We start from the raw sequence: 26,609 nt of genomic DNA, 5'->3' as shown, positions 1-26,609 counted from the left end.
AGTTTCTTCTCCTAAGTTCACAATACAACTATCATTCTCCTAATAGCCAAGCCTGACATGTCCTCTTCAGATCTGCTTCACCAGCAAGGATCCAGCTGTCAGTTGAGTCATTTCCATATCTAGATCACCCTCTCACACATCCTTTTCCCTTGCACTGTCAACACACAACCTACCGTTGAACTACTGGATTCATTCAAAAGCTGTTTGAAATGTTACCCTTTCAGCTTCTTTAAAAAATTACCTAAATTTCTAAAACTCCCTATTTTTCTATGTTGCTGATCCTGAGGATAAGTAGTGTTATTTTATTACCTATAGGGTAAGTGCTTCCTTAGGCCAGTATTTTACATGCATATTTCTTTTTATGTATTCTCTTTTTAGGCTGGTATTTTAATGCATAATTTCTTTTTAGTAAACAAAAATCTCAAGCACCTGTGCTCCCATTAAAAACCACAGAATTATAGAATTAAGAGTAATTTGTAGCACAGATTTTTGTTCTGTTAATTTTGAGTTTTTATTGTGAACATAGCATGTTTTATACTGAGTAAGCTTTTTCAAAGGATAGTTTCCCCTCCCCTGCAATTATATCTTTCTTGCCGCAATTCTAACCTGTTAAGTTAGCCAGATCACTCACCTCCATTGAGGCCATGTGTTTGCTGACTCCAGAAACTGTGTGTGGGAATCCTGGTTTCACTTCTTACTAGTTTCAGCAAGGTTCTGCATTCTTTAAGCTTCATAATAACTTTATGTGAGAGAAATGGGAGAAATATATAGTACCTACTCCAGGGCTAATTAATCTGTGTAGCCTAGTGCCTGCCATGTGTGAGCATGCAGTACATGTTGGCTATAAAATGTCATGTCCCTAGAAAACTCCTTGCCCATTCCTTCTGTGCTGTTGAGATCTCATGCTGTTTTTGCATCCCTCTACCACTGAATGCTCTCCTTGAACTCTTCCCTGTTACCTGTGATTTAAGTACTCTTTTAAGTTCAACTCAACTGCCTTTTCTTTATAGTATTTTCTAACTACTGCATTTCGTGTTGACCTCTGAATTCCTATAGGACCTTTTTGTACCATTTTAGAAACGAGTCTTATTTTCTGTCATTTATGCTATTTTTAAATTGATATACAATAAAATATTTTTGTTGTACATTTATAAATAAAGTTGTACAACACATGTATACATTTTTGTACAGTTATAAAATTTCTTTGCATTTTGGCCAAATGCTGAGATTGTGTAATTATCATCACGTCAGGATACTGAACAATTGTATCCCCCCAAAAAATCTATCTTGATACTGCTTTTTAAAACAATTTCCCAAGTATATATCCTGTTTCTCCTTTTGCATTTTAAGCTCTTGAACCTAGTGTCTATATTACACTAATTTGTCTCCCCTATGTATGGTCTAGCCTAGTATTGAGCATATGGTGAGTAGCTATAACATCGGACTAATAGAATAGTAAATTTGAAGACGCTTCATAGTTAATATGAAGAAGCTGTGAATTTATGTTATTTAATTCTCTTTGGTGATTTAGTGTCCTTTTATTTAGGTATAAAATTTCAATTGAAAATTATTCCTGTATAGTTGGTTAAAGTAGTATCAGAGCTTTGTCAGGTTTAATAGAAATAATTTAAAATTTGTCTTTGGAAGACAAAGGACTTCTTTCTTTCTGTTTTTACTATCTAATGTACTTATTTCTATTTTTTTCTAATCTTACTGAAAGTTTAATATAAAGTATAATTTTATGTCTTTCCCCTCAGCTACATTTGGCTATTACGATATTGCTAATTAGTGAATGTATTTCCTGAGTTTGACTTTTTTCCTTGAACAGTTACTGAGCAATGCAATTAAACATCAATGAAATTTATGAAATATAAAATCATTTTTTCTCAGTTTTACTTTTCTGTGGACCAGTTTTACATTTTTCTTCGTTTCTTTTATTGTCTCTAAAATCAGAGGTCAACGGAAATAAGATACTTTTTACTTTGATAAATTAAAGGTGGGGCTGATAAGTGAATGTTTTGCATGGTTTCCTCAGACTGCGCTGTTGGTATTATGGAGTATTGATTCCTTTGCAGGAAGGGCAAAATACAGTTCAGTTTTACATTCCATTTAATAGACTTTACTTCCTAAACAAAGTGAATTGAATTTAACCATGTGTGTCTTTTTTTCCCTTCCCCAACAGCTTGCATACCCATGGCTGGTCTAAATTTGGGCCGCATATATCCATTTCAGAGGGGCTTTTTCTGTACAGACACCAGCATCCAGTATCCGTACAAAGACAGTACCATCCCAACCACCTTGCTCTCCATAGTGGGGCTTGGCTTACCCATATCCTCTGTAAGTAAATTAATAAGTAGGTAGTGATGGGTTGGTTGTGCTGGAAATTGGATGAAGTGATGAAATTGGGGTGGGGTTAAGTTTATAGTACTATCTTCACCAGTGTTTATGTGGTGAATGATTGCTTGAGGAATACATCCACTGTTTAAATGCAGAGATGGTATTTCTCCAATTAAAGGGTAAAGATACCCAAAACAATTTGATGTCATTATGAAGAATAATAATTTTAAAATGGAAGGGTTCATTTAAATAATGTAGATCAACTCTTTTCACTATACAAGTAAAAAAACTTAGATCCAATTATTTGTTGAAACCCAGTAAGCTGTTTTATGGCAGAGCTGAAACTAAGATTATACATGTTTTTTAATGCATATATTATCAAATAGAAATTGAGGCTTTAAAAAAGGAGATGATAGGTTTACTAATAAAATCTGAGATAAGGACTTGGCATAGAGAATGTAAATACATATACAAAGTCAAATCCTCAGAATGCATCAAGTTGTATCCCTATATTTTAAAATTGTACAATCTTTTAGACTATAAGTTTGTAGGTAATAGTTTTATTATTTTAGATTATTGGAAACTTGCCTTCTAGGGTTAGTTTCACAAACTAGGTTAAGATTAGCACTTGAGATACTGTGACTACTTTCTTCATTTCTTGGCTCTGATTCCTGAATCTTGCCCTATGTCTTTTTATGTGACTTGGAAATAGGAGGACGGAGCATAGTAAAGACTTAACTTCTTGAGCTCTTGGGAGTGCCATATTTCTCCTTGGATTGCTTATCTTTCCCAGGTAGTTTAAAAAAAATTATCTTAGCAGATTCATTAGCCTTGTTCCACAATAGGATGGACTTTTCTTTGCTCCCAAATTAAGAGTATTATGTGTGGATTTTCCAGTTTATATCTGATTTCATTTTATTTTTTAGGCTAGGATTTTTTTGTAAAATAATCATTAGCACAGTGTTCTGGTCGTGAAGGGTACTTGGAAGTTGTTCACAATATGTTGAATATTTCTTTATATATAGTCTATCTAATTGTATTATAACCACTTTTGTAGGAGTAAAAGGGGAAAAAAATCTGGGATTTAGTTTAAGGAGATATACTTACTTTTTTCTGAAGAAAATTCTAGTTGTGGTAACTTCTGTTTTATCCAATGGGCTTATGAAACAGCGTACAGGAAAGTGTTCAGTATTGCCACTTAGATGAAAACAGACAATATTATGGTTCATGTAAGAAATATAAGATACCTGTCTTAGCTATTAGCTGTTACTTTTTAAGCAGCTGTTGCCAGATAAAGTTTTAGAAAAATTACCTCTGCATTTGAATAGATGATTACTTGAGGATCACGAAGTTACTTTTCAGTTTTTTGACTTGGTATATACCTTCTTTTTCTTTAAAAAAAAAAAAAAAGGTTTAATTATATAAATAATACATATTTATCAATTTAAAAATCTATTATAAGGCAAAAGGAAAGAAATCACCCCAGTTTTACCTGAAGACGACCACTATTAATACTTTAATATTATTTCCTTTAGCTGATCAGTTTTTTAGATAATTATGAGTACACTAAATTCAGGTTTGTGCCTTGTTTTTTACTTTATAACACATATTTTTGAGTTGTTATAAATATCAAACAGCTTAAACTAAGAGCAATTAAGCTAATTTTTTTAAAAGTAATAAAAAGACGTGACATGAGTCCTTGAGTTCTTTGATATTAATTTCCATGTGGTTGCTGTTAAAGAGAAGTGACTTGGAAAGATATTTTAATGCAAATTTATTTATATTAGAAAGTAATATTTGGTCACTTTCTGGGCCATAAATATGCTTATGGTGGACTAATGTGAAAGTATTCTTGCATATTTCTAGGATAGATTTGTTTATTTTAATAGTTTATATATAGCATAAGCTGTAGAAGACAGTTTATTTCCTATAAAGTAAATGATTAGTCTTTGATATCACTTTATACTCATGTTTTATAATTTGATGAGTCATAGAATTTTGGGTGATAGAACATTTTAAACCTGACTTTTTTTTTCACAATCTGAGGTCCATTCATTTTGTGCTATTTCTTTATCAGCTAGTGGAAAAGATGCAACATTCAGAGAATTATAGATTTCTTGTGTTTTTTCGCTTAAAGTTTAGTATACAAATAATACATACTTATGTATGGGGTTTTAATGATCTACTTTGTATTTCACACCAATTTTTTTTTCTCCCCTTCTAGCTTCCTCTAAGTTAACCTTCTCTCTTAGCAATTCCTTATTTGCTTTTGTAAATTTTTTCTAGAAAAAGATAAAAGTTTGAATTTCATATAAATTTTGAGTATTGATAGCAGCAAAACAGTGTGAAATCCAAAGTTCTTATATTACAATAAATGTTTTCTGGAGTTTAAAATGCATATAGTTTGGGGATAGCAAACTCATCTGTGTTTAATATTTTAAATTCACTTGAGTAATGACTATGAGTAGCTTCTTTCCTTAGGTCTTGATTATGTTATGATGTTACAACCTTTTAGTAGAAAATATTTAGCTCAAAGTTATAGTTTAGCCAGTGTTTTCTTGTGGCCAATTTACAGTACTCCTAAAGAGACATTGTTTTAGTCTCAGTGACCTAAACTGCATCATGACAAACTAGCAATATATATGAGAAAAAATGTATGTGAAAAGACTTAATCTCTTTTTCTCTATAAGTACTCATATATTAGAGAGAAAAAGATGAATGCAGAAACTTGATACAAGCCAAAATATTTTAAGAAAAAAGATTGAATATTCTGAGGAAATCAAAGAAGTTCCTTTTAAAGCAATACTAAAAACTTGATTTTGGCTCTTATGTTGGCAATGGTGAGATAGTCCCACCATGTCAAGGAAAGAAAACGGATACACTCATACACAAAACTGGCAGGGGCATAAGTTGGTATTAAAAGTAATGTATCATTGAACCTAGATGTTGTATCTCAAGCAGTTTATCCTAAGGAAATAAATAACTTCATTAGGGAATTAGTTACAAGAATGTTCATTGCAACATATTTTTATAGCAGAAAATTGGAAATAAATTAATTCAGCTCTAGGGGATTTCTTATGATTCACCCCTTTAATATCTTATGATATTAAACATTATGATATTTATGATTAAATATATTTGTCCATTTTATAGTTTTTGATGTTTAGTGACACAGAAAGATCTTTGTAATGTATTAAGTGTGGGGTGGGAGGGAGAAAAATAGTCGTTTTTCTTTGAGTTGTGGGATTATTAATATATGAAATTTTCGTGTAATCTACTTCTGTTTTTTCACCCTTTAAAGCGTACTGTTTTTAAAAATTTTAAAACCTGCTAGAAATCAGTCCTTTTTTATTTTGATAAATTGTGACACTTAGCTGTCTTAACCCACTTCCACATAGTTTGTCTTGGAAGATTAAGTTTAGTTTTGTCTGTCATCAAGAAAATTAAAAAAATTCAAACAATGGTATTTTGAAACTGCACAATAAATCAAAACTCTTTTGCTTGTTCCTGGGGGCTTGCCAACCTCCATGGCTCCATTATGTCTCCATTGTTTGAAGTGTTAAAATTCTCTTGTTTTAGGATATGGGTTTCAGTTTTTGGTTGGGGATTTTCGTGAACTCCTTGGTGATTATTCTAAAAAGCAGGACTGTCTATAGCCTCTTAAGCCAAAATTTAAAATAATGTACTTATTTTTTTTCAGCTGATGTGGTGGGTTAGAGTAACAAAGAATGCTTGGCTTTTGTATAACATTCAGCACAAGCATTTTTCTAGTATTGATTATCCTCAGATTTTTGCTACAGGTATTACTAGTTAATATAATATATTAAATAACATTCATTTTAAAGGATAAAATAAACTTGGAATAAATATTTTTTCCATTTTGGTAGTCATTGTTTTTGATGCTTTTTAAAGTTACTTTTGAGTACTCTGTTAATGCTTGAGGAAAAAGACAATATAGGATAACATTTTATGGTTGAATTGTTAAAAAATACTGTATTTGTAAACTTTGAGATTTGATGTTTAGGATGATGTGGGAGACCATTTACAACCAATTTATGGATTTTCCAAAGTTTTTGTTTTTTGGCATGTAGTCTAAAAATATTTCTTTAGGGCTATCCTCGAAGGAATTACTATCCTCAAAGGAAATAATTGAGGCTAAATTTTTATGGTTTTTGAACAGCATACAGTTATTAAGAAATTGGTAGTCACAAGAAAGAATGGATATGCTTAATTTTATAAGCTAAAAAAATAATGTATAAGTAAGCTGTTATTTATGGCTAAAGGCACTGTAAATATCTTGCACAGTAAGAGAACATTGGCATTTTCTGGGTTTTATGCCACGGTAAGTCTTTCTTACTACTCTTTCTCTTTATTAGTCCAGGAAACTGGTTTGTCAAAAAGAAATTACTAGCCACATTGGGATATTATAACTCCATTGTGTCCATGTTGACAAATGTGCTCTGCTGACTTTTCCCAGATACATTCCAATAGATGCAAGGCAATAGATAGGCTTTACTCTGTGGTAGGAATGTTTGCTTACCATTGTATTCTTAGTGCCAGGCACACTGCCAGTCATGTGTAAAAATTAGTTTTAACCCTTTTTGTATTCATGTATTTGAGAAACTACATCCAAAGATCTTTGAGTTATTTTAAGTATTTTTAACATCTTTAAGCTGTGGTATGATGATATTAATTTTTGATGTAATTACTGACATTTGTGTTCAACATTTCATGATATTTAAATTTGCAAATGTTTAATGTTACTTTTATTCTCCATTCATCCTCTTAAGTTATTTTTGGTGTTCCATTTGTACTCTTTATTAGATTGTAAGTTACACATACCTTATTCTTTTAGTGGTTACTCTAGGTATTGCAACATCTGTTATTAGCCTAATATAAATTGGTTCTTTCATACTAAAAACATACATTTAAACTTTCTTTGTGTTTTTCTTGCTTTTTATATTATTGTTATAGTATATTTTAATTTTAGATATTCAGAACCAATATGACTTTATAGTTATGTGATATTGTCAAATGTAACTTAGTTTTATTCATATATTTACCTTTCTGGTACTAATTTTGCTTCTTGCATGTCTGCTACTTTCTGGAGTAATGTCCCCTTTGACTGAAACTACTTTTAGTATTTCTTTTTCATATGATCTGCTGACAGCAGTTTTTTTCTTTCAGATTTTATCAGGATATATTTTTAACCTTGATTTGTAAATAAGTTTAATTTTAGAACAGTTTGATATTTACAGAAAAATCACAACTATCGTACAGAGTTTCCATATACTACATATTCCCATACTCTCCTGTTATGATGATCATAAACACGCACCTCACTTATAAGTTAAACCTAAGGGTGCAGTTAGGTAACAAAAACAATAGTCCCATTATGCAGTTTAATCTGTATCTTTGATAGGTTTAGGTGTCTAGTCTCCATGTCCATCTTTCCCTTTCTGTTCAAGATTTAGAGAAATATGGTCCCTGAGATATTTCATAAAGGAACTTCATCCCATCTTTTGGTCTGCCAGTTGTGGGGGTCTTTTAGTCTTGCAAGTTGTTGAAGTTGTGGTACTTGACCTTGCAACAAATCTCAAGGTGCTTGACATCTTTGTGTCAGAATTTCTGAGGGTGTTGCTTTCTGTTAGTCCTGAGGCCGTGTGTCTCCTTATGATTTGCTATTTGTGGACTCCGGATTGCATGCCATTCTCTCCTGGCATCTGATATGTTTCCTATCCATGTAATGAAATATTATTTTTCAATACAGAGGAATAACATGAATGTTAAACCATTGAATGGATAAACCTTTAAACAATATCTTGTGAAGGCATTTGCATAGTTTTAAGTACTAGAAGAATTCACTTCACATGTCAGAAAAATCATTTCACCACATTTGATCAATTTTGCTGGGTAGTTTAACACCAATTTCTCCAACACAGTTGTTAGTATTTATATTATGGTTTCATGATCTTTACTATTTGTGCAAGAGGAAGTAAAAGATGTTATGTGACCATATTCTTATGTTGTTTTTTTCTGCCTCTGGTGAAGCGTTCTTGTTGCATTTGATTTGTGGAAATAGTGAGTTGCCATATCACATACTTTGTTTTGAGCTATTATAAATATTCACTGGTAGAAGGTAGAATGCTATATTAATATGTAGAGAATCTGATTTTTAAGCTAATATGACAAGCCTTATAAAGCAGTTGCAGTTACTTTGGGGAAAAAAGTTTGGCAGTTTTTTAAAAAGTGAAACAGATTTATGATTTGGCCATTTCACTCCTAGGTGTCTACTATTAGAAATGAACATATGTATCTTCCAAAGACTTGTATACAAATGTTTATAGTAGCATTAGTGATAATAGGCCAGAATTGGCAACAGCACAAATGTCTACTAACTGAATGGATAGATGAAATGTAGTATATACATTCATTAGGGTATTATTCAGCAATAAAAAGGAACAGAATATATGTTACAACATGAATGATCCTCAAAGACAGTATGCTAACTCTGTAGGCCACTTAAAAATACCATATATTGGGCCTCCCCGGTGGCGCAGCGGTTGAGCGCTGGGTTGCGAAGCTGCCCGCGGCCTCTGCGGTGCCGGTTTGATCCCCGGCTGCTCCCCGGCCACTGGCGGAGGATCCCACATGGCGCGCAGACCTCTCCTGCCACCCGCTGCTCCCCTCAGCAGTGTACTTCAGTCCTTCTGCCTGCTCTGCTCCCCACTCTGGCTCTGGTGAATTCTGTCACCCTCCCGCGCTTCTGACTGTACCCAGTGCATGTATAAACAAAAAACAAACAAACAAAATAAATAAATAAAACATGCCTCTATAAAAAATAAATAAATAAAAAGATTTAAAAAAAAAAACCCATATATTGAATGATTTCTGAGAAACATTCAGAAAAGGCAGATTTTTGTTCCTTTGGAAAACATGAATGGTTCCCTGGCAGTGGAAGCAAAGATTGAATGCTCATGGGAATTTCTGGCATAATGAATATGTTGTGGTAATAATGTACAACTCTATATATTTATCAAAATCATTGAATTGTATATTTAGAATGGATGAATTTTATGGTGTATAAACTGTATCTCAGTAAAACTGTTTAAAAAGGAATCAGAATGAATTTTGTTAATTGAAGTGTTAAGAGAAACTGCTTGACAAATGTAGTCACTTGACAAGTGAAAAGGGATTGTTTTTAGAGATGTAATCTTTCAGATAAAAGGAAAAGGGTGTTTGATTTGAGCTGGTAAAGAGCAAATGGAAACCTTCACTTTTGCCTTTGAAACCTAGAGTAGAAGTCAAAGATGGCATCCAATATCATTCCTTAAATTTTGTTTTTCTATATTTTGTATAAGCAGTGGTTATTGAGTAAATTAATGGTATAAAATAAGCTTTCTGGAGCAGTTTGTCAAGGACCTTAGTATTTATATACTATTAAATACTTAGTATTTTGGTCTCACTCATAGTAGGAATCTAGAAAACTTAAATAAGGGACCAGGAAAAAGAATAACTATAAGAAAGAAAATATCAAAATCAGCAAACAACTATGAACCAGAGACACTCTATGGGGGGTGGAGGGTGGGGAAAGAAGGGCTTGAGGTCAAAATAAGGGGGTTGTAATTGTATGGGGAATATAAAAATAAAATTTAAATAAAAATTTTAAAAAAATACTTAGTTTTTTATATACCATAATTCCACATAAAAATATATTCTAAAGAAATAATTTGATGTGCAAACAAGGTTTGGTATTGGAAATGTTTGCTGTAACATTATATAGGGTAATCAAAAAATTAGTAATAACTTACATGCTCTCAAGAAAATGGTAGTGACGATCATTGTTTTAGTTATGGCTCTCTTAGTGGCAAGAAGGGGAATTCCTTTCTGACTTAAGTAAAACTGGGTTTTATTGAAAGGATACAAGGAACTCCAGAACCAAAATGGCAAGATAAGGGAGGCCTTTGGGCATTGGGGAACCAAAGCTGCCTTCTCCATTTCTTATTCTCATGGGTCAGACTAGTCATTTTTGTTTGCTCTTCAGGCCTGCTTTGTCCTCAGCCTTTAAGTCAGTCTTGCTTGTACATGGCCCAGTGCTGTTTGCCAGCTCTTGTTTAAATGAGTCTTTGATCCAGTTCCAAAATTTTCAGTACTGGAATCTGTACTATTTTAGCTCTTGAGGCCAGTGATTTGATCTTCTCCCCACCTCCTCCCTAGGGGTCTATATTCAGGCTTAATTAATGAAAGTGAAATAGCATTGGGTAATGAGATTGCTGTAATACATCTTATGGGCTTTTATAAGAGATCCCAAGTATTTGTATTTTAGTAGTTCGAAGTGTTTGGAAGACCTTCTGTGGTATAATCTCTTCACTCATACTCTCAAAATAGTGTGCATCTATGGTAGATTCATGTTTATTTTCTTATCATTCCTTACTAAAACTTCTGTAGTCTGGTTTCCATCCCTTCTTCCTTATTAAAATCAGTTTTAAATAAAACCAATTTGAAAGTAAAATTGGGTTTTATTGAAAGGATACAAGGAACTCCAGAAACAAACGGCAAGATCAGGGAGACCTTTTGGCGTTGGGGAATCAAAGCTGCCTTCTCCATTTCTCATTCTCACGGGTCTGTTGAATACCATGTCCAGTCACCTCTTGAAATGCTCTCTCTGGACTTGGTCTCAGTGATGTAGCTGTTTCCTGACCTTCCCTCGCCCACCGTGTCTCTTCAGTAGATCTCCTTCCTGTGTTCACCATTAATATTGCTCTTGTCCTATGTCTAACCCTCTACTTTTTACTTCATATCCATCCTGCACAAATTCGTATGCCTTAGTGGCTTTACAGTTTTTATATCCCCAATTCTGTATCTATACCAGGCCCTCAACTGAGATTCTGACTGACAACCACCAGCTTTTTGAATATCATCACTTAGAGTCTCACCAACTCTCATTCTCTTTTGGATGATCATAAACCTTTGTACCTCTGCTTATTCTCTGTTACCATTTTGTACTCTGCCTAATTCAACTTTGTATTCCCATTAGCACATAGGAGAATTCCTTACACAATGGATTCATCCAATATTTGCCCACTTCAATATTCCTATTTTATAAAATGGGCTAATATATTTGAGTTTATTTTGTCACTCTCCTATGCTGTTTTTTTTTTTAATCTAAGAGTAATTTCTAACATGTTTTGTGTGTTTAAAGTTAACCTCCTTAGTATTAATGAATATGCTTATTGAAAATATTTTTAAATATATTTTGGTCTAACAACAATTTTTCCTGAGATAAAGGACATAAAACCTACTGAGTTTTGGACCATAATCATATGTGGCTTTAGTTTCCGTACTATAAACATGTTTTGTTACTGCAGAAGAAAGAAATGCTTATTAAAAAATCAAACCAGTTCAAAAATATTAATGTAAACACTGAAAGTTTCAGTTATTATGTATAGCATTCTTACAAGTTAAGTCAATTGTAGAAGTGGTGATTCTTTGTAAATAATAAACTTGCTAGTTGGGTTAAAGTATGGTTATTGGTTAAAGGTTCAATGTTTAGTTACTGTATAGAACAAGCAACAACTAAAATCATAGCTCTGATTATACAAAGTATATTCTAATAAGTGCAAATGGTTTGTTTGCAACCATGGTGTTTGTTTTAAAGGTTTGGGCATGTGACTCCTATCCTCTGAATGCAAACAATTTGGTGAATCAGAGGATAAATAGTCTGAATTCAGATAAGAGGCAGTGTAAAGGTCAATCAGCTTTAGCTCTTTTGTGTGTTGTGTGTGTGTATTATGTAAATGTGGAATTTGCTAAAGCTAGACTTTGGGAACCTTCTGAGCATCATAAAGACTTTTAATAAGTTGACAACTATTGGCAAATCAATTCACACAAAGAAATAAATGTTGATCATGTATTCAGGGTCCAAATAAAAAGCAGGAAGATAAAAGTACTAGGAATGTGCTTCTCCTTTTCATTTGACCCTTGTAGATTGAATATATTTGATATTTGTATTAAATAGATAGAATGGCAGAGGGTTAGTTATCATTCAGCCTTTTGTGCTTTAGTGGAATTAGAACTATATATGGTCATCAAGGCTTGGATCCTCAGGGAGGGAACACTTGAATATACAGTGAGTATGTTAGTGTAGTGGTTATGGTATTATCTGCTGGGGGAATGATCACATAGGCAAGAACCTTCCATACTTGGATAAGTCTTGAAGCAGGCCTCATGTTGAAGTCTTCTGCTAAACTGTATTTCTTTCATGAAGCAGTACTAGTCAGTATGCTGCAGTATTAATCAGTCTGCCAGTTCAGTGAAGTAAAGAACTGAATTCTTAAAGTTCTCTTTAAGTAAAAGTTAATGAGGTGACTGTGAGATGTGATATTTAGGGAAAAACATTGAAGGTGAAAACAGAAATAGCTCTCTTTTAGGTGCTGTTGTGCTTGACTCTATTGTGCAAACTTTTCTTAAGAGACTTGGTTTAGGCTCAGATTCCTTCTCACCAAAGCTCTACACTTGCAGTAGACAGTGCAGGTACAAGTGGAGAAAGCTTTATTTCATTGTGCTGATAGCTTCGCCAGTAGCTATCTAAATGTGAGAGTACTACAGAGACAAAATGGGGAGGGGCCTCCCTGGTGGCACAGGGGTTAAAGTCTCAGTGCTATGAAGCTAGAACCAGCCAGTGTGGCATGAGTTCCATCCACAGCCAGGACACTAACCCACATGCCGCAGCAGACCTCTCTTGTCTCACCCACTGCTGCCCTAGCAGGGTATTTCAGTAGCTCCACCTGTTCTGCTCCCCACTCTGCCTTTGGTGAATCCTATACCCCTCTCCCCCTACTCCACACCTCTGGCCTACACCCCAGTTCTTGTATGCATAAATAAATAAAAATTAATCTCTGAAAAAATGTTTTAACTTTGGAAGCAAAGTTTGTCACAAATTGTCTTGAAAATAGTGTTGAAAACGTGGTGTTAAATGACAAGATCAGAAGGGATTTTTTTCTTTCTCTGAAAATCCATTTAGTGTATTTGGGCAGAAACAAAGAGAAGATGATGTTCTTGGTTAAATTGCCTAGTGGAGGATTTAGAAGCTTTGTTTCCTCTGGAGAAAAATCTCTAAACTATAATCTTTCTAAATTCTGTTGCATGCATTGCTGCATTTCTTTTTATATGTGCTATTCATTTTCATGGCAAATGCATTTTAAACACAGTCTCTGGGATAATTATTGCCATTATGTAGTTGTGATATTTTCATTTTAATGATATTTTCATTTATTCCCTTTACTAGCTGGATTGCCTTTTGCAATTCTTACTTCAAGGCATACCCCCTTCCAACGAGGATTTTTCTGTAGTGATGATTCCATCAAGTACCCTTATAAAGAAGACACCATATCTTATGCGTTATTAGGTGGAATACTCATTCCATTCAATATTATCGTTGTAAGTTAAATCCACTTTTCCAAGTTTATCACTTTTGGACAGTTGGCTTAATTTTGTGTTAATCTGTTAATGATTGAATGTATAACCCTTTAAAGCAGGTGCGTTTTTAATCCTTACTTGAAGGTGTTATTTGATCAAGATAATCTCAGCTATTTTAATAGGAGTCAAAGAATAACAGGGTATGATTAGAAAAACCTACTGAGTGTGTGTATGTTTTATGCTAATCTTTTCAGTTACTGTGATTTTTAGAGGTCTGCTTTGCTATTGTTTCAATAATCATGCTAAATGAGTATTGTATCAGTGTTTCCAGCATATGCTTTATAACCTTATAATTTACTGAATCTGTATTTATGATCTATTTTGTTACTGAATTCTAGAATAGAAAAATTGCTATGTTAAAACTTCATTTACCTATTTAAATCATTTTTAGATAATTCTAGAAGTGAAAAATAAAGGTCAGAGTTCTATATATATAATGAACAGGAACACAGAATAATTGTTACTGGTACTGAAACATAATAGTAACTATTGCTTGCTAACATTTCAGGTGGAAATGCTTAGAGAATGTGTTCTAGGGAGAAGACTTCAGCGATCGGACTAGATGATTTTTATCATCTCAACTTAAGACACCATGATTTAAATTAGTTTTATGTTTTTCATAACTTGTAACTTTAGAAATAAGACTTATGTTTATTAAAAGCAGAAAATATGGTCCTATCTCAGAGATGGACCAATAGGATAACAGCATATACATCTTCTCTGTTTTGGAGTTTATTTAAAAACACCCCGCTTTCTTAATTTAGAAATGTAGTATCTTATTCAAGAGTGATCACAGCTCCTTATTAGCACTGAAAACTAATCAACTCACAGTTTGTGCTGCATAATCAATAAAAGAACACCTTTCCTATACAGATGTTTATTTCTTAAAACTGAGCTCCTTGAAAGCAGAAATGGTGCCACGCTGCTCAGAATGGAGCCTGCCTTTTAATTTTTGAATGATTACTATTTAAATATAAAATGTTACTAGGACCCTTAGTTGCATATAGTAGTTGATTTCAGATAAGATTCAAGTGCTCTCAGATAAACACTGCTACAAGTGCACTTGTCTTTCCATTCTACTTTATATCTCAATGAGAAGGCTGGTACTGCACAAACCATACTACAGAAATCTGCTACAGACAGCAGGCCGCAGCAGGACAGGGCACCAGCAGGCACTGTGTGGATGTGCACAGCCTGTGCAGCAAGTTGCAAGGCTTAATTACACACTCAGCAAAGACCTGTTTATATCTCTTTTTTTTTTTTTTTTTTTTTTGGTGGGACCCTCGCCAGCGGCCGGGGAACAAACCGGCGCTGCAGAGGCTGCAGGCAGCCTCGCAGCCCAGCACTCAACTGCTGTGCCACCAGGGGAGGCCCCTGTTTATATCTTATTAACTGGGAAATTTTTGACGAGTTTGACATCATTTGTGAGAACATTATATTTAATAAAAGAGCAAGTAAATTTCAGTATACGTTTTTAAAAGAGACCACTAATAGGTGCTATATAAAAGTACAATTGTCATATCATCCATATCAACAAAGACAAATACTGCTTAGGGCAGTGGTTTTATGCACAATGTACAATAATTTCTGTTCATTTGTTAACACAGCTTCTTTCAGACAACACTGAAATAAATGTATTATTAGATATATAATTATAGAAAGCAAATAAAATAATTTATTTTTGAAAATCAGCACTATGATTCAGACTTTGTGCCAAGACTTTGATGTGACTGCACAATGAGCAAGTGAGGTAGCCTTGTAGAGAACCAGGATTAATAGTTTCTTAGAAGCCAAGGGAGAATTTCAATAAGGAGGATATGGTCAGTAATATCAAATGCTACTGAGAGGTTAAGGTAAAGGAGAATTGATAAAACTGTTGACATCATGGTACCATTTTGACTTTGAGAGAGATTCAGTAGAATAAAGTGGATGGAGGCAGAGATATTTCATATGGAGTGGAAGTATCACAGTGATTTTTAGACTATTTTGAGAGGGTGGACCTTGAGTGGAAGGTGTGTAACTAGAGTGAAATGTAGGGATGTATAACATGATCTTGGTTGGTGGTGATAGAAAGGAGATGTTGCGGAAATACTGTGGATATAGGTTTTAAATGGTAGAATCTTAATTATTTAGATAATTACTTGCTTTGATCTTCAAAAGTATTCTGTTTTACTCTTCCCAAACGTTATCTTTAGTTCTTTAATAATTTATCCTGTGTTTGGAATTGGGGTAAATAACACATGACAAGTCATCTCAACTCCAAGATAGCCACAGTTAGCAGAAGTGTGGACTACTTCAAAGGCATGAATGACTCAAGGGCACAATAAGGTGTTAAGATAAAAGAATATAGCTGTCATGTGCAGGTAAAATACAGTCCTACATTTAAATTAGAAGAAATGATGTATAATTTCTCTATTTTTTAAGATGGAGCATGTAATAAAAAGTGACATAAGATGACCTAGTGCTAGAGCCCCCCCAATCTGCATACTTCCCCAATATTGAGGGTTAAGTTTCATACTACATGTATCGATCAGCTTTTTATCTGTGCCCAGTGCTCTGAATGCTCTTAGCAAACTAATTTTTTTTTGTCAGTGGCAAGAACCAGAGTTGGGGGGACTCTAAACAGGGATCTATAGGACTAGGGAGACTCACAAAAATTAATACCAGTTTCTGGCAGATAGTTCTTATACAGGAGAAACAGCTGGCAACTGAGATTGGAAGTTTCAGCTGCTATAATTTTTTTTTTTAATAGAGATTATTTATACAAGCACTGGGTACAGTCAGAAGCGCGGGAGGGCGAGAGAATTCACCAGAGCCAGAGCGGGGAGCAGAGCAGGCAGAAGGACTGAGGTACACCGCTGAGGGGAGCAGCAGGCAGCAGGAGAGGTCTGCGCGCCATGCGGGACCCTCCTCCGGTGACCGGGGAGCAGCCGGGGATTGAACCCGCGCCGCAGAGGCCGCGGGCAGCTTCGCAACCCAGCGCTCAACCGCTGCGCCACAGGGGAGGCCCCAGCTGCTGTAATTTTGTTTGCTAATCTATCAAAGCAGTTCCTGGAATACCTTAAGAGCATGAGAAGGCAGTATATACTTTAATATACTGCCGTTGGAGGCAGTCAGGCAGAATCCTAAGCAGAATTGCAGAGGTAAAGTTTCCCTAGAGGTACATCTCGTTTTCCTTTCCTGTGAGACCTGTTTTCAGGAAATGATCTGAAGTCATTCACATTAAGGACTCTAATGAGGCATATATTCTTATGGGACTTAATGTGTTTAAATAAAGGGTGTTTGCCTTTAACCTAATAGCACCGTCAGTTTGTTTTGGGTCACTGCGGTGGCACTAACATTCTATTCAATGCCTAAAATTTCACCCTGCTTTTGTAGGGCTCGTAGTCTACTTTTCACAGCTTTAACATTTTAATAATGGAATCCTGGAGATAAGGAAAGAATTTTTGATAATCATGTTTTTGAAATAATTTTCAGGAGGCACCATTTATGTCACCTATAGTAAGGTTCACCCTGAAGAGCTGGTCCTTTCTAAATGGAAATGTTTGCATGCTTTGTAAAAATCATTTATGTAAATTTAAGATGAAGCAGGAAAACTAGATGCATCTTAGTCAAAACTTTGTTACTCATGTTCCCTCCCCCTCAAACTTCAATCAGCAATCAGTAGCCAGTGTGTGACTGATTTATCAGCAAATGTAATTTTTTATAATGTTGCTGCACTCTTTAAATTGGTTTGTGAATTTGTAAAAAAATTGAAAGCATTTTCATGCCTTGAAACTTATTACACTGGTGCACACTTTCACACCCAGCTTTAGTAGGACTTGAGGGAGGTTTAACCCCTGTTTTACAAGAGTAAATGAAAAATAAAAAGGGAAGAATTTTGAAATGTTTCCTTGGAGGAGGAGAGACTCACCTGTTAGTCTTTGGGTGAGACTTCTGAGTGTCCTGGAGAGACAGGTCCGGGCTGTCAGTCTCATCCCCTGGCTCCTCTGGCCTCAGTGTTAGAGCCCTGTGTTTCTGTATTAGTTTCCCTCCCTCGAACCACTTTACTCTTTCACATATGTTGTATGTCTTTGATTTAAAGGAATATTTGATAAGATTAACGATTCTGTCAGATACTCTAGCTGGGAAAGTTTGTTTTGTGAACAAACCATGGTTTTTGTCTAATATTTCATTGTCTACTTAGTAGATGTCAGTTTATTTTGAATACAAAAACGTAAAGTTTTGTTATTTCAGGTAGACTGAACTTATTTCGGTGCAGTCATTGTTTTCTTTATAAGCAGTATCCATAACTGATGTTATACCTTTTTGGTGTGTTTTAGAATTAGAGATCCTAAGTTTTTATAGCCCCCTTTTGTAAAAGAGGGGAAAAAAAGTGTTTTTGAAACAAAGATTTTATCGTGAGTTCCCATTTTCCTCTCTATTTTTTATTTTGTTTAAAGGACCTAGTTGCTCTTTAAATGGGCATGGGGTCAGAAGGTGCAAACTTCCAGTTGTAAAATGAATAAGTTATGTGGATGTAATGTACAGCATTGTGACTACAATTAATAATACTGTACTGCATATTTGCAAGTTACAAAGAATTGATCTTAAAAGTTCTTACTACAAGACAAACACTTCTGCAACTTGTAGAGTGATGATGTTAACTAGATTTATTGTGGTGAGCAATTTGCAATATGTACAAATAGCAAATGGTTATATTTATACCTGAAAATAATGTTACAGGTAATTTAAAAGAAAAAGAAATTAAGTGCCTGTGGTTGCCTTAACATATTGTTTTTCTTTTCTATTTCAGATAATTATTGGAGAAACCTTGTCTGTTTACTTTAACCTCTTGCACTCGAATTCCTTTATCAGAAATAACTACATAGCCACTATTTACAAAGGCATTGGAACATTCTTATTTGGTGCAGCTGCTAGTCAGTCCCTGACTGACATTGCCAAGTATTCAATAGGCAGACTGCGGCCTCACTTCTTGGCTATTTGTGACCCAGATTGGTCAAAAATCAACTGCACTGCTGGTTACATTGAAAACTTCATTTGTCAAGGGAATGCACAAAAAGTTAAGGAGGCCAGGTGAGTGTTAAATCTTAAATGCTCCTCTACCTTTTATTTGCTCAAAGATATAGAAGGTTGTAATAATAGAAAGATGAGCCACCCACTAGTTTATAGAGAGAAGCTAGCATAATCACTGAAAGGGGAATTGAGGTCATATTTTATTGGGATCTATTCTCTCATTCTTTTTTCCCAGTTTATCTGTATCCTCTATTTTCAGACCATTTTAATGTAGTTATTTTCATCCTCAACGTATAATAATGTAAAATGAACCTTCTAGATGATACAGCCCAGGCTTAGCACATTTTTTCTTAAGATGCCAAACAATAAATTTTTGGGCTTTGTGGACCTTATGGTCTTTCTCAAAACTATCCAACTCTGCTATTGTAGCAGGAAAAAGCAACCATAGACAATAACATTCCACTAAACCTTTATTTACATAAACAGTGACTGCCCCAGGGATTATAGTTTGCTGACTTTTATTTAGCCCAACCATGTATGAAACTAATTAAATCTTTGAGTTTTCTTGGAGTGTATTTTTTATAGGATAACTTCATATCTTGACATGATATGTCTCTGCCTCTGTAGGTTGCCTTCTTTTAGCATCCTCTTCGGACTGCAGCTGGAGCACTCTTAGACATGAATGAAATTGAATGTGTGGAACCCAAAGTTCTAATTCTTACTTATAGATGAGCAAATGGAGGCCCAGTAACCATAAAGCCAGCCCCTGATGAGTAGCCAACCCAGTTCCTCATCTCAGTTCTCAGTTTTCAGCCTTGCATAATCTATGATTGTTTTTGGTTTTTTTTTTTTTTTTTTTTTTTTTTGCGGGACCCTCGCCAGTGGCCCGGGAATGAACCAGCGCTGCAGAGGCTGCGGGTAGCCTCGCAGCCCAGCGCTCAACCGCTGCGCCACCAAGGGAGGCCCTGATTGATCTTATATTTTAAGCTGCCTATCAATTTCCCTTAGTTTATACATGACATACAACAAATACTTTCTCTGGGTAAAATATCTTTTGATTTCTTTTTTCTCTTTTTTTAAAATATATGATCCCCAGTCACTTTATTGGCCTTCTTGGCTCTCTTCTAAGCTATACAGTGCTGCTGGTAGCCTCCAAGTGGATTTTTTTTTTTTTTTTTAGCCTCGAAGTTTTTATAGTTGGTGGGGATGAAAAAAGAAAACTTATAACTAATTGTATATCCTATCCTATGTGCTTGGGGTTCCCCAATGAACAAAACAGCTTTAGTTCCAACTTTAATGGAGCTTAGTCTGGCAGGGAAGATTTACATTACGCAAATGATGACACTGGAAGAGAATCTCCCTGCTTGTTATACAGCAAAAGAATAGATAGGGTACTGAATGGTAAGCTTTGATTTGATGAAGAGGACAAATTGGGTGTGAAGTCTTTTCATGAATGAAGGAGGGAAAAGTGACTAAAGCATTAGGTAGTTGAGAAGTAAATGGTAGAAGGTGATATTGACTTGAGCTTAGGTGAACAAGCACTTTAATAAGAGGGGTGAGTCCAGAGATGGTTTTGAGACAAGAAGAAGTCCACTAATACTGAGCTCTTAGTTGTGTGACTTGTGGAAATCTCATTCTTTTTGATAGGACTGTAAGGTCAATCCATGTCCTCAGGTAAAGTTTTTTAATTTAATAATTAGGAGATGTAGTAAACCTTCAGAGAGGAATTAGAAGACACAGGGAAATATAGAGGACTTGAACTCAAGTCCCTGCTTTTTGTCTTAACTCACATTTAATGAAATTATCCCTATGGATTTAGTTCTTTCATTTTGCTGTGTTCTTTTTCTCAATTTTTAAGTTTCTGTTCTTTGCTGTTTTTTTACACATTATATAAATATTCTTTGTATAATATTTCAAGTATACTGACATTTTATCTGGTATCTTGGCTATTTTTAGTGTTTCTCTTGGGATTACATTATACATCTTTTTATCATAATTTACTTCAAGTTAATACTGACTTTCTTATGGCAAAATTAGTCCTTTTTACAGTACCGCCAACATACACAAACACTTAGGGTTATTTTGTTATATATGTGGTATGCATTTCCATTATAAACCCAACAAAATAGTGTTGTAATTTTTGTGTTATGCACTCATGTTTAATAAGTAATTTGAAGAAATTAAGTGAAGGTTTCTATAATTTTATGATTAAGGGATGTGAATCTTTAGTGAAGAGTTTAAACATATAGGGAATATATTGGTTTCTTTATGGATCTGGAGGTCCAGAGGGTATGGTTCAGAGGTTGTGATTCAAGTTACCATTGGGTATTATTTCTCTCAGTCTGAAGAAATTTCTTTAGTATTTTTGTTGGTCAGTCTTGCTAGCAACATATTCTCAACTTTTATTTATCTTGAAGATACTTGAGTCTTGCTTTCATTTTTCAAAAATAGTTTTGCTGGAAAATATAAAATTTTCACATATTAAACATGTCATTTACAGTTTCCTGGTGTCCATTATTTTTGATGAGAGATGATCTGTTAATTTTATTCTTATTTTTTGATAAGGAAAAGTGCTGATTTTTTTTATTTTTTAAGATGCTGCAAGTTTATTTATTTATAATTATTTATTTTTTACATCATTGTTCATTTTTAAACATTTGTGTCCCCCCCCCAGGTGTAGCCCCGTAGAATTTCCTTCCCCAGTGCACCATCACCTCAGTCCCCTGTGCTCCTCCTCAACCCTCTGATCCCTCTCCCTCCTCCTCCCCTGCAGGATGTCTCTGATATATAATTGTGATTTTTGCTGTTACTATTTTTTTACACTGATGTCTTATTTGGTTCTACTCTATTCCTCCTATAAGTGAAACCATCCAATATTTTTCTTTTTCCTTCTGACTTACTTCACTGAGCATAATTCCTTCTAGCTCTATCCACGTTGCTGCGAATGGCGTGAGTGTATCTTTTTGGATTGCTGCATAGTATTTCATTGTGTATATATGTCACATCTTCTTGATTCAGATCTGTTTTTGGGCATTCGGGTTGTTTCCATAGCTTACCTATTGTAAATAGTGCTGCAGTAAACATAGGGCAGGTATCCTTTTGAATTAATGTGTTTGTGTCCTTTGGGTAGATCCCTAGGAGTGGAACTGCTGGATAATATGGAAGCTCCATTTTTAGCAGTTTGAGGAACCTCCACAGAGCTCTCCATAGTGGTTGGACCAGTTTGCACTCCCACCAGCAATGCAGGAGAGTTCCTTTTTCTCCACATCCTCGCAGACATTTGTTGTTGCTAGTTTATTTAATATGTGCCATTCTCACTGGTGTAAGATGGCATCTCATTGTGGTTTTGATTTGCATTTCCCTGAGGAGAAGTGATGTTGAACAACCTTGCCTGTTGGCCAATTGCATTTCCTCTTTGGAGAAGTGTCTTTTTAGGTCTGGTGGGCATTTCTTGACTAGTTGTTTACTTTGTTTTGTTAAGTTTCTTCAGCTCTTTGTAGAGCTTTGTGATCAGTGCCTTGTCTTGTGTGCCAAAATTTTCTCCCCAGCAGTGGGGTATCTCTTTGTCTTCGTGAATGTCTCTTTTGCTGAACAGAAGGTCTTTAATTTGAGGTCTTCCTTCACTATCTTTGCTTTGGGTGATGAGTTTTTGAAGATGTTACTGATATGTATGTCATGGAATGTTTCGCTGATTTTTTCTTTTGTATATTTTATGGTTTCAGGTCTTATGTCTAGTTCTTCAATCCATTTTGAATTGGTTTTTGTGCATCGTGTGAGGTAGTCGTCTAGCTTCATTCTTTTGCATGTAGCAACCCAGTTTTCCCAGCACCATGTATTGAACAAACTTTCTTTGTTCCATTGCAGAAATGTTTAATTTTTTTTTAAGATTTATTTATTTATTTATACAAGCACTGGGTACAGTCAGAAGCGTGGGAGGGTGAGAGAATTCACCAGAGCCAGAGTGGGGAGCAGAGAAGGCAGAAGGACCGAGGTACACTGCTGAGGGGAGCAGCGGGTGGCAGGAGGGGTCTGCGTACCATGTGGGACCCTCTCCCGGGAATCGAACCGGCGCTGCAGAGGCTGCGGGCAGCTTCGCAACCCAGTGCTCAACCGCTGCGCCACCGGGGAGGCCCAGAAATGTTTAATTTTTAAGTCAACTGTTTAGGTACCAAAAAGATTTTTAAAAAGTGAAAAAAATCTTGTAAATGTTTTTCATATTGTAAAGAAGTTTTGCTTTAGGAAAAGAATAAATTTAGATGTTCTTGGTAGTAAGATAATCTCAGGATTTATAAGGAAGATTAAACATGCATTGTTTTCTGTTGTACTAGGTGGTATTGAAGTACAAATGAAAGGATTTTTTTCTAAGTAGGGAGTAACTCACTTTTTGCAGAAACACAGTGTTTGGAACACTGTTTCGGTTATACCTTAAATGCTGTCAAGTCTAGGATTAGATTACACATTATTCAGAAGACAGAAGGTGCTTAGGTCAGACCAAAGATTATGGCTCTCAACACAGCAAGTGACATAAATGTGTGTGTTACATTAAACTTTTTCTTGAGGTATCTTTGGGTTACATTGTATGTTTTAGGGTTATAGGTTCACACCTCCTCAACTGTATGTTAGCACTCCACATCTACCTTCAAGGCATCAGGAGTTCTTCACCAGAGTTCATGCGGCCCATCTTCCCTTTGCTCTCTACACGCTTTGCATGTATACAGAAATGAGTAAGAATCTTCATTTCACAAAAGTTATGGTATTTTAAAGCGGCATCTCAGATTTATTTAAAAGAAATTTGTGGGACTAGCAGTTGCATTTTCCAAGCTTAAGCCTACATTGAGTCATTAAAAGTGTGATGCACCTGTTTGTCATTTACATTCTAAATAACCTGAAAGTTAGAAGTAAAGGGTTAGTGAGATGCTTTCCTTAATCAATTTGGCTGATTCGTTGCAACTGGCCCTGGAGAGGCTGTCTGTAGGCCTTGGTGATCTTTATTCGCATCAGCTTATGTCTCTAGCTCTTGAAGAGGTAGTCTTGACTCTGCAGCTTGCGGCTTCCCGGGTGGCCTAGGGGGTTAAAGTTTCAGCGTTATCATCATCACTGCCTGAGTTCAATCCCAGGCCAGGGAGCTAATAACCCTCATAGAGCATAGCAGGCCTCCCCCTGCCTGCTGCTCCTCTCTGAGGTGTTAGAGAGAGAGAAAGAGAGAGTGTATGTGTGTCTGGCAGCATGTGAATGAGATGTGCGTGTGTGGAATGAGAGTGTGAGCGTATGAGAATGACAGTGTGAGTGTGTCTGTGTCTGTCAGCACACATTTCCTTGTTTCCCTTACCCCCAAGCCCTGTGTGGGCGATGGCAGCCTTGGAAGTTCACATTGGCCAGGAACGTGCAGGGAGAGTAAGGGCCCGTGGCAGCTTGACACTTCCAACAGTGGCTCAACTCTAATTTTGAGTTTCCCCTCTGTCCTCAGGATCAAGCCCAGTTTCTTAACATTGCCCTGGTCTCTGGCAACTAAAATAAAGCATAGCAATGTTTTTATATATAAAAATGTAGCTTATTACTCTAAAGTTTGGATCAGCCAGCTAACCTGCTAAATTTTGTACCTCCAGGAAAGTCAAGAGTTTTCTTAGAAAGTGTTTAAAATTTGCTTTACTGAATTCTCCACCACAAAAAGCACTTTTATGTAGGAATTCTTTGCGCTTCACTCTGTGACATCTAGCTTGGTACCATCATTTCCTCCTTGGCACTTTATGTGTGGGTTTGCTTTTCTCCATCAGTTTCCTTCTTCATGAAGAGAAGAAAAAGATCTGCTGTAAGTACCCCAGGTTACTATGCCACTCTGATTTGGGGGATGGCCAAATGCTCCCTCTTTTTATTACCACATCACAGTCCATATTCGATTACGAGTCTCCTTAATTTTTACTGCCATTAAATATGTAAACATTTAATTATCACTGTCTTTTAAGCAATGTTTGCTCCCCCCCAAAAGTGTAGTTGCCACAGAATTTCCTTCCCCAATGCACCCCGTGCACCATCACCTCAGTCCCCTGTGCTCCTCCCTCCCTCCCTCTGATCCCGCTCCCTCCTCCTCCCCTGCAGGATGTCTCTGATTTATAATTGTCTGTTTTGTTCTGTTATTTTTTTACATTGATGTCTTATAGGAGGAATATAGGGGAACCAAATAAGTGAAACTATCCGATCTTTCTTTTTCCTTCTGACTTACTCCTTCTAGTTCCATTTGCTGTGAATGGCATGCAAAGGAGACTTCAACCAAAACAGAGACAGCCCACTGAGTGGGAAAAATTTTTTGCACACCATACAACTGATACAGGACTGATCACAAAAATAAACTTTGTTTTTGTTGAGTCATGTGAGTTCTTTGTAAACAATCCAGTCAAGAAATGCACAGAACTTTAGAGAAATGTTTTTCAAGAGGAAATGCAAATGGCCAACAGGCACATGAAAAAATGTTCAGCCTCCCTTATAATCAGGGAAAGGCAGATCAAAACCACCTTACACCAGTGAGAATGGCACATATCAAAAAAAAAAAAACACCAAGCAACAAGAAATATTGGCGAGAATATGGTGAAAAAGGCACTCTCCAATTTGTATTTTCATTGAGAGTTTACTTGTTCCTCCTTTTCCTTGTTGCTCCAGTGCTCTAAGCGCCTGCCTCCCAGGACGGGCAGAGGAGGCTGGACTTGAGCCTTCCTTCCACAGCTCAGTTAGGCTCTGCTGAAATAATTTCTCCCCCATGCTGGCTCCCACACAGGATTCTGCTGGTGTCGATACTCAGGAAAGCTGATTCCTTGTATTCACTCGTTATTTCCCGTTTTAAGGGCTCTGGTTTTGCTCTGTGACCTCACTTCTCTGAGTCCAGGAACCTGTCAGGACTGCTTGTTCCTCCTCCAGGGTCCCTCAATTCTTTTATTCCTTAAAGGTAAGGACCTCTCTGGACTCATGGTGTGCTAGAAAGCCCATTCTCTTTTCCACTGGCTAAACTCCTTTTCTAAGCAAGTCAGCCGTCCTTTCAGCCTGTCACACAAGAATATCCAGGGTCGTTGGCTGAATCTTGGGGAACAGTTCTTTCAATTTGTTAGTAGCACCTTCTCTCAGGTTTGCAACAGAGGGCAATTGAGCATTTTCTTGAGTTGGGAGTAATTTGTCTTTGTTTTTGTCTTTTCATCTGACTCAACAATGAGAAATCTGCTATTCCTGGAGCTCTCCCCTGCCCCAGGGTGCTGGCCTGATTATGTTTTTTATTAATTGTATTCTTGTCTCCCCTGTATATGATCATCTACTTTCACATTGTTTTCATCAATTTAACTGATGTATCTAGATATGGTTCTGTCTTTATATATAAAAACTTGGAATTTGTGCTGCTGCTTAGTGATTTTCTATCAAACAGCCTGTTTCTATCAATAATAACATCTCTTGTCTTGCCCAACAGAAAATAGACAGGAAAACACTTACCTTTTCATTCAGTCAAGGAATGTAAGAAAGCTACATGGTGAATAAGGGTTACTTAAACTCCAGGAAATGTGATTGTAAATGATTTCTAGAGTATGTAAATTCTTCAGACATGCTTTGTTTCTCTGGTTCAGCTATATAAATCTGAGTTCAAAATGGTCTTGTCATAATATCTTTTTGATGAAATTTGCTTCATTATACAAAATATGAAATAATATAGTTTATGTAAAAGTGGTATTAAAAGAATTTCTTAGTCCCTCTGTATCATGCTATTTCATTTAGCATATCTCAATTGGCCAACATAGTACTAC

At 35.7% G+C, this 26,609-nt stretch overlaps 1 protein-coding gene across 2 annotated transcripts in view; it reads left to right on the top strand.

Moving 5' to 3' along the window:
* The window catches only part of PLPP1 (phospholipid phosphatase 1), a gene marked incomplete at both ends in the record, with an annotated part of 76,354 nt that overhangs the window by 28,428 nt on the left and 21,317 nt on the right, over nucleotides 1–26,609 (top strand). Inside the window, 2 exons of one of the 2 annotated variants that reach the window (XM_084233789.1) lie at nucleotides 13,625–13,776; nucleotides 18,611–18,891. In XM_084233789.1, coding sequence (XP_084089915.1) covers nucleotides 13,625–13,776; nucleotides 18,611–18,891 — 433 coding nt within the window. Of the gene's footprint in view, nucleotides 1–2,182; nucleotides 2,338–13,624; nucleotides 13,777–18,610; nucleotides 18,892–26,609 lie in introns of both variants that reach the window. The other variant, XM_084233788.1, reaches the window with a different exon arrangement.

The sequence above is a fragment of the Talpa europaea genome (assembly GCF_964194135.1).
Source record: "Talpa europaea genome assembly, chromosome: 5".
Lineage (NCBI taxonomy): Eukaryota > Metazoa > Chordata > Mammalia > Eulipotyphla > Talpidae > Talpa > Talpa europaea.
Note: the sequence above shows the minus strand (reverse complement) of the source record. Positions and strands in the feature narration are given on the sequence as shown.